The following is a 9,258-nucleotide window of genomic DNA, read 5'->3' as shown; positions in this document are numbered from 1 at the left end:
AAAAAAAAAAAAAAAAAAAAAAAGAAAGGTTCTAAAATGGGGCAAACTTCACTTAACAAATGTCTCACTTAAGCAACATACATTTTGGGCTCAATTATGGTCATAAGTCAAGGTCTACTTTATAACTATTGTAAGAATAATAATAGCAATATAACACAATGATAATAGAAATTTTAGAAATAGATTTGTATGTAAGAACAAAGAAGCAATATTCATATAGTATATACTTCAAAAATCAAGTACAATCAAGCAATTAGGGAGGGACTGTATAACAGAAGAAACAATTCAATGGTCTGAAAAAAAGTTGATTTTTTTAAAGGGCCATAGACTGATTTCTTTCTTATCAATTGATTATCATAGAGAGAGAGAGCAAAACAAAACCCTGAATCAACAAATAAGTGTTTATACATCAGTGTTAGAGTTTGATGGGACCAGAATAATGCAGAAACTAAATCCTATTTTGCCCCTGCAAAATATTTTTAAATTACTTGCATCTGCCTCTGGATTTGGGATACATATAAATCTGATGCATCATTACAACAAATGCTCTGGACACAAAAGCTGTGGCATCTTCTTTGAACATATTAACATAATATTATACCTTTTCTGATCTGTTTGTATAACAAGTTATATAACTGGTTTATAATACAAAAATCCTCTCTTGAAATAAAAGAATTAGTTTAGATTGACTTGAACAAAGTAAAATCATTCTAAACTCCTGAGTGAGGCTGAACCTTTGTTTTTTTCTTTCTTTCTTATAAATAATATAAACTAATATAACTAATATAAGGAAGTGCCAAGAAGCAGTGATATAATTAAAATTAAAAAGGAAAGAAACATTGGGAAAAAAAATCACATTTTTCCTATTATTTGATCACTATGATTTTTTTAAAAAAAATGTGACAAAAGATAGGAGGTTTACCACTTTTTTTCTCCTGAATAAACCAACATAAACAGTGATTTTTGCTGGGGGAAAAAGACAATAATGTCAGCCTCTGAGGATTGTTTGAGATTGTTTGAAGGCCCCCTTATGTAGTTTAAATAACAAACTGTGTACTCCAAGTTTCTTACACACTGGCCTGTGAAGGCATAATGCATATGTAAAAGAGGCAACATTTACATCATGGCGTTGCAATACTCATTTCATCATTTAATTTCTTTGTCCTATACGTACTGTCAGTCTCAAAGTAGTTCAGACTATAAAATCAAAATTATGATTACTAACACTATTTTCATCATGTTGTTACTGTAACAGAGTCTAAATACAGAGAGTATTATACTCAACAACTGGGCCCAAAATTTCTGTTGCTAAGAGAAACAAATTTCTGTTGCTAAGAGAAACAAATTTCTGTTGCTAAGAGAAACAACTTAACAAAGTTGTTAAGTTAGTAACACAGTTGTTAAATGAATCTGGCTTCCCCACTGACTTGGGGAGCCTGATCATCATCCGGTTCACACCCACTGTGCCCACTGCTTGCTGGCCATGCTGATCGGACTCTGATTGAGGATCAAATTTCAGTGATGTTTACCTTTGAAGCACAAGCTGACAATATACATATCAGAGGGGGCTTATTCTATTGAGGAAGACATCAACAAACAAATCAACGATAAAGAGAGAGTCGCAGCAACAATGGAGAATCCCAGTTTGCGGGAGATTGTGGACCAGTGTTTGCTGGACCCCGATTGACTTGGATCATTTGTATCAACTTCTTTATAACATTACTTTGAATTTAATATTAAACATTAAATTTTAAAGAATCATTTTGAAAGCATCCACTTAATTGCAAGCAAGAGTGAGCAGACCTGATCAATCTCAAATGAACGGTATAGGATAAAAAGTTAATATTCTCTTAAAGTTGATATTTGTAAATATAAATCATTTTTATTGCCAGCTTATGAAAAGAAGATTGAACAATCAGCCTGGAATGGTGTAAGGTCTCCTGCGCAAACTGGGGGTTGGAATAGAAGACCTCCAAGGTCGCTTCCAACCCTTCTATGTTCAATGTTCTATGAATGTTCTATGACTTTCCTTATAAGAAGGTCTGCAAAAGGTGATCACATGACCCTGGGATAACTGTCAAAAATATGAGTCAGTTGCCAAGTATCTGAATTTTGATCATGTGACCATGGGGATGCTGCAATGGTTGTAAGTGTGAAAAATGGTCATAAGTCATTTTTTTCATTCCATTGCAACCTTGGTCACTAAATGAACTGTTGTATGTCAAGGGCTACCTGTATATTCTTCCTTATATGTTTGTGAGAACCAGGGAGGATCAGACCTGTGATGCATTCCTGCTTTCGACTCAGATTGTTTTTATTTGACTCTTGTCTTGCATCTCATCTTCCTATAGTCCATTACAGATGCCCATGGCCCTATGAAAGCAAGATATATATATATAAATATATACAGAGCACATTACAAAAAGAGAATCAGAGAAAAAAACAGTTCTCTCCCTGATACAACAAAGGTGATTTTTGCAAGATTTGCTGGCATTCTAATCTCTAAAAATGTTTGATGTTTCAGCTTTAACTAGATTTTGTTTGTTAGTTAGTTCTAACTCAACTACCACATTCTCTTTGGAATAATTCACAGCCTCAATCTGTTCCTTCAAAATGCACTAATAGTATAAAACTAGTATTTGATGACATCCCTGTAGAGCCATCTTGCTTGGGATAAATTTCTTAAAGGTGATAAATTTTTAAAGCTGATCTTTCATATTCTCTTGAAACACTTTCTGTTATGGGTAGATGGTAAAAAGAAAATATATAAATATTTTTCATATTGAAGAACTTCATTGTTCAAAGGCTACAATTCGTATCACTTTTTCCCAATCAGGTTCAGAGAACATTCATCACACAGCATAAGTTTTGTTGTTCTTATTTTGATATAGCTTTCAGTCTCTGTTATTGCCCAATAATATTTCTGCCTCCCAAATCTTGATGTCAGGGTTATATTTCTGAATAAGGTAAATGACAAGTTCGCAAAAGTTTGTCAACTGATTATAAATATACAAAAAAATAGTACATAGAAAAATGATGCGCTTCTGTATAGATAATATGGAAAAATGATGCACTGCTGCCTATATGAAAAGTGCTTGGTGTACAAGTCAACAAGACACATGTATTTTATTTTTACTGTCACAAAGATTTATATAGATGCTTCATTCCACGTTAATTCAATCAATTCATTATGATCAGTAGGAGAATTCAAGAATTCCATGCCCTTTCATAGCTGCTGAAGAAATGCATAAAAATGGGCAATGATTCACTGTAGCTGTCAACGCTGCTAACATTGGATATTCTTGCTTTGACAACAGATGAAAATGCAGCCATTTTCTCTATGATTTTAAAATTACTTGATGCTGAGAGGGGGGATAGAGATGAGAGTCCAGCTAGTCATAACAATAAATACTCAGCCATGGGAACCCAAGGATATTGGGCCCCGAGCTGATAGTGTTTTGGCGGGCTGGAGAGCTGGGGAGGAAGCCTGTGCTTCAAGCTAATTGGGGAATGTGATTTATGACTCTTTATTGGAGGTAGGAATTATACTTTGTTACTTTGTATCCAGGGAAGGGGAATTTAGTTTTTGGGTTCAACTATGTAGTGCTGATACTTTGTTTCTCGAATAAAATATTGTTTAAGGTAAACAATGCCTCGAAGTTCTTTTGAAGGGTTTCATCTGTCAGAACCATGACAGTAGCATGATCCCAGAATCTGGCTGTTATACATGAAATATGAAATAATGGGAATGCTGTTCCAAAGGGAATTCTCAGTCTTGACACCTGCTCTTTGAAATAGCATTCCCTCAGAAGTTTTGACTCTCTTGACCCTGTAAATCTTTAAATAATCTCTAAAACCTTGTTTCCCCAAACTTTGGCATGTCAAGATCTGCCAATTTAGATGTTTAAAATATTTTTAGATATTTTATCTGTCTGAATGACACCCAAAGTCAGTGTTGAGTTTGGTGGCTTTAGAAATCAAACAAAATAAATAAATACAAATAATGTCAGATAGATAGATAGATAGATAGATAGACAGATAGACAGACAGACAGATAGATAGATAGATAGATAGATAGATAGATAGATAGATAGATAGATAGATAGATAGATAGATAGATAGATAGATAGATAGATAGATAGATAGATAGATAGATAATCTACAGGATATATTCTATAATGTCAAATTATTTCTAACAAATAGCTGTTATTTTGAAATGATTTTATATTTCATGGCAGCCTTTTCTTTACGCAGAGACCCTTTATAAGTGGGATTAGGAATTTTATTTATATTTCATTTTGACATGTGATTATTCAGATTGTGTCTTCACAGTGCATCAGCAAAAAACTGTCAAAAATGGAGCCTACAAAATTCTAAATCAACTATAAATGTGTCTCTTAAAATATTCCATATGACAGTTATCAGTTTTTTCTTCTTTTTTATGCCAAGGAAGTTCCTGTGAATGGAAATGAGATAGTTGCTTAACAACTCATCAGTGCCTGCTGCTTTTTCTTCACATGAAGTGATAATCTTTGATACCTCATAAGTATTGCTACAGCAGTCTGCTAGGATGCATCAAATAGAAGCAGTTATGTTAGGAATAAGTATCATATGTATGCTAAAATATTTTTTGATGATCTGTCCCTCAGAATATTATGAAAAGAAATACAGACACATGTGCCACAATTCTAAGCTTTTTAAAAAAGATATAGACATGAAAGATTTTTCTTTTTAAAAAAACTGCTGCAAAATATTACATTATTTAACATTAAACAGTTTCTTTAGTAATGTTGGAATATTGGAATTAAAATCATTTCTACTCATATTTGGTAACTGATTTATAATGTGCTGTTAGGAATGTGATATTTATTAATGATCAATATAATATACTGTGTAAATCCATAGAGCACTTTATATTTGGAAATTAAAAGGATGCTTAGGGATATTCATGGAATATTTGCCTATTACCTTAAGGAAGCTTTTTTCCCTAAAATTATGAATTCCAAAGTATATTTTGTCTTCAAATAAATTATGCACATTCATACTGTACATATGTACATACATACCTACATGTATTCAGATCCAACACTGGTATCTGAATTCTTATGTAGGATCATCCTCTCCATATTAGTAATTAAATTAGAATCATACACAATTAGGAAAATGAAAAATAGGTGTTTTTAAAAAAAGATTCTTATATTTATAGCAACTCAAGACTCTATCAATATTATCCTTCACTTTAAAAGAAGTGGTTTTGGCTACTACATTAACAAGAATGACATATAGAACTATAAGGCATTCTCAGTATTACTTGTGTAAATACAATAAACATGACTATACATTTGATAATATGTATTCTCCCATCTTATAATATTGTAACAATGCGGATTAGAGCTCATCCTGCTTGCCCTGGTGCAAGGACAGCCCCAACACGAACCTATGCTTAGCTTGCCACAAAGGCTAATTATGACCATTTTTTCTTGTTTGGGTCAAGGTTAATGTTTCTCAACCTCTGCAAGCACACATAATGCTGTGTTGTCTGCCTTGGTGTTAAGGTAGTTAAAGTATGTGTTCTAGTTAGATAGCATGTGTTATGGTGGGCACAGTCTCTCCCTTCTGGTTGCTGGTGTCATCCTGGGCTGCTTGAACAGTGAAGCACTGGGTATTAGTTTTTTTGTTCCTTTAAGCCAGTGAACTGAAAAAAAATCTGACTTTTTAAATTGTCTTGACAGTAGTGAATCCACCCGTCTGCCTGCAGACTTGTGAAATCTGAGCAAGCAGCCAGTTTATGGATCAGCCTGCATTAGAACTATAAGTCTTCCAAAGTCCTTTCCAATGTTATGATTTTATAATTGCTCAATGTTATTTATTCATGCAATAGATTTAGAAACTATTTTCCCCTAAAGATCCACTCACAGAAATCGGTATTTGGTTTCTTGCCATGAGTAGGCTGCAAAAGAAGGCAGAGAAAATTCATTAATCAGTAACCTCTGTTGGGACTGAAGGTCCAGCCAGAATCTGCCTAATTTGAAAACTGGGCAGTAATTTCTTAAGCCAGCTTAATTTCTAGTTGAAGGCTGCCACATAGAATACCTTTGTCATATGTCAGAAAATTCATTAATGTCAAAAATAAATTCAATCATAATATTTAACGGAACTCCTATTCATTTCTGGGGATTTCCCTGAACATAATATTGTTTTAAATCTAATGCACTGAGATTATTAACGTTCTATAAACTGTTACATTTTTATTTAGAGCTATGACATCATATCTTTGTTTATTTAATAAAGTGAAATATAAATAGGATTAAATGTGTTGGTACAACATTAGATGTATTCCTAGCATATAAGAAACTTCTTGGAATTTAGTAGTTCATTTTTTCATATACTCCAGTTTTGCCTGTTTTGATCTGCAAATACTTTCAGTATCTTTCACATCTTGTAACCTGCAAAAATATATAATTATAAGGTAATATTCTGAGCATGTCTAAAATCTATTCATCTAAAAAGAAATATTATTTAACAAATATTTTATAAGTAATTTCAAAAGAAAGCTAGATTGTTTAAGATATATTGTTTAAGATTGCTTAAGAAGGGGGTATCCTGATGCAGGTATGTGAAACATAATGTTGTATTTAAAATTAAAATAATAGCTCAATTTCATTTTATCTTGTTGAAGATAGGAGATAGGAGCTCATTTTCTCTAGATATATCCTTCAAAATGCTTGCTTTCTAAACTAGCTATATTCTTCCCTTTCTCTCCACTCACCCCAAATTTTATTTTAATTCTAGGATGAAGTCTGTCCAAAAACTGATGGGGATGAAGTCCAGCGATGTGTCTGGGCATCAGCTGCTAATGTCAAGGATAAATTCATATATGTAACTCAGCCGACTTTGGACAGAGTGCTAATTGTCGATGTACAGTCTCAAAAAGTTGTGCAGGTAAGATATCTTATTGTATAGTAATTAACTAATTTAAAATGCCCATGTTTGAAGAAATACATTTTTTTTCAAAAAGCACTAGTAGCATTCAAAATATTATTCAGATAATGTACCAACTCATATTCAAAAGAAGAACTCAGGGCTTACCTTACGTATGCTTACCTCAGCTGTTGCCTTTTAGGTATTTGGGACTCTGAATTTCCAGACTGTATAAATATTTTTGAGAGCTGTAGATTGAAACATTTGGAAGTTGGAATATAAAAGTTCTTTTATATTATGTTACACCTTGGAGATTTTACAGATTTAAATGGAGATACCTCCAATTAAATTTGTGGCATGAACTTTATTGTAAACTGCACATATGAGGGATCTAGGTTATACACTCTTCTTCCCCTCCAATCCCTGGAGAAATAGTCCTCCCAAAACCAGATCCTGGTGTGAAAAAGGTTGGGGTCCGCTAAGCAGTGGTCACCTGGATTGTGAAATCCAAAAAGCTTTTACTATTGTTTTGTTATAAGGCTTCCAATAAGGTCTGAGAAATGCAAAACGTTTTTCAGAGTTAAATCCATTTATTGTATTGTGCTGATATTGTTTTCTGTCAAGAGTGGTTAATAGCTTCCTGTAAAATACCTGCAAGCAGGGCTTTTTTTGTCATAGAATGCCCAGAATGGAGTTCCAGCACCTTTTTGGAATGGAACCTTATAGGGTAGGCAAGGTGGGTTGTATGACGTGTGTGAGTTCCGGCAGCTTTTTTTTTTTTTTTTTTTTTACAAAAAAAGCACTGCTTGCAAGTATTTATTGTGAGTGACAAGACAATTTGTCTTCATTGATTATTGATTTGGTTTATATTAGGTAGAACAGGAGTTTAAAATAAAGAACATTAAATTTGCCTTTGTCATTCCTGTTAGGAATCTGGAATTATACTTACAGGTCAGCCTTTCATTCCAGATGCCAAGTATGATTAGGTTGTCTATTTTTACTCAGTCCTAAAGTACATGTTTTTTTTTTAAATTACTCTACTTTATAACCAAATCAGTTTAATGCAGTTTATCAGCCATATATTGTGTCTTACTACATATTTTAGGACACCTCCATTCTTTTAATCTCTCCAGTCTTCTAATCCCTAGTGGAAGTTTTAAAAAAATCCTGATAAGGCATTGCATATTGAATAGATATTATGCATGCTTAACAAACAAACATGTACAAATCAGTTGTGACAATAATAATAATAATAAAAACTGTGCTCATATGCTTTGACAAATCCATGTAACTGGAACATGATTCTGGTATCAGAATAATAAATAAGCTTTTTTATAAATTCAAGGGGAGATGATGAGTCAAAGCACATATATTTATATAAGGCAACCAATCTATGTTTTCTTGGAGTCAGTGGGAGTAGATGAATATTTTTTAATGATGAAACAATTTCATTTTTAAAAATCAGGCAAACTTGATTTCCATTTCAGTGTTAAAGCTAATTTTATTATTATGGTAAGATATTCATTTTGAGTGTGTGTCTGTTTGTGTGTGTGTGAAAATATAGATTTTTCACATTTTGAAAAATGTTATCAAATGTAAATACTTTTCTGTATTACTTCTTTGAATATGTGCATTTTTGTGAATGTTATTTTTTTGTTGTTGGTGAAATGCATCACAAAATTAGGAAAACATACAAATGTCAAAATACAATTATGACCTGACTGATGCATTGCTATAGAATTCAGTTTGCATTAAATTAAATTACCATGGCATCTTTCTGTAGGAGTAAATCTTACTGAATTCAGTGTAGCTTATATATATACAGATATGCATATTAATTATGGATTAAGGAGAAAATAATTAACTTCAATTTATCTAAGTTTATTCTCAATCAACACTCCAACTTTTACTTTCTTTTAGTTTTTAAAGTCACTTTTTTTCCAATGCATTCTGCATTAAAGCAGCAGCCTCAGTCTTATAGAAAAATCTACTCAGTTACTTACTTACTTATAGTGTGGTAACAATCATACAAGTGTATTCCTGAAAATGCTTTGCAAAATTGTGTAATGTCTTTCCCACTAGATAGACCAAATAAGAAAATCAACTGCACAAGATGGCTAAAACTACTTTCTGATTTGTTATAATAACAGAATCTTGCAAGCCTGACTGTGTGACAATACTCTTTATCCTTCACCCCCTTCTTATATTCAGTGAATTAGGGAGGAATCTGCCTGATCTGTTTCCAAATATTATCTTGATTTTAAGATATTTAAAAATGCTTTAGTCCCTTGCCTACAGATCCTTCATATCTTTGTCAGTCACATTTCTTATGAATGT

The 9,258-nt window shown here is 32.7% G+C and overlaps 1 protein-coding gene across 1 annotated transcript in view; it reads left to right on the top strand.

Annotated features, from left to right (window-relative positions):
* The window catches only part of FSTL5 (follistatin like 5), a 340,144-nt gene that overhangs the window by 304,855 nt on the left and 26,031 nt on the right, over positions 1-9,258 (top strand). Inside the window, 1 exon segment of the mRNA XM_015820299.1 lies at positions 6,793-6,942. Coding sequence (XP_015675785.1) covers positions 6,793-6,942 — 150 coding nt within the window.

This window comes from Protobothrops mucrosquamatus, unplaced genomic scaffold (assembly GCF_001527695.2).
Source record: "Protobothrops mucrosquamatus isolate PMUCROS unplaced genomic scaffold, P.Mucros_1.0 scaffold1115, whole genome shotgun sequence".
In the NCBI taxonomy this organism is placed as follows: Eukaryota; Metazoa; Chordata; class Lepidosauria; order Squamata; family Viperidae; genus Protobothrops; species Protobothrops mucrosquamatus.
This window is presented reverse-complemented; position numbering and strand designations above follow the sequence as displayed.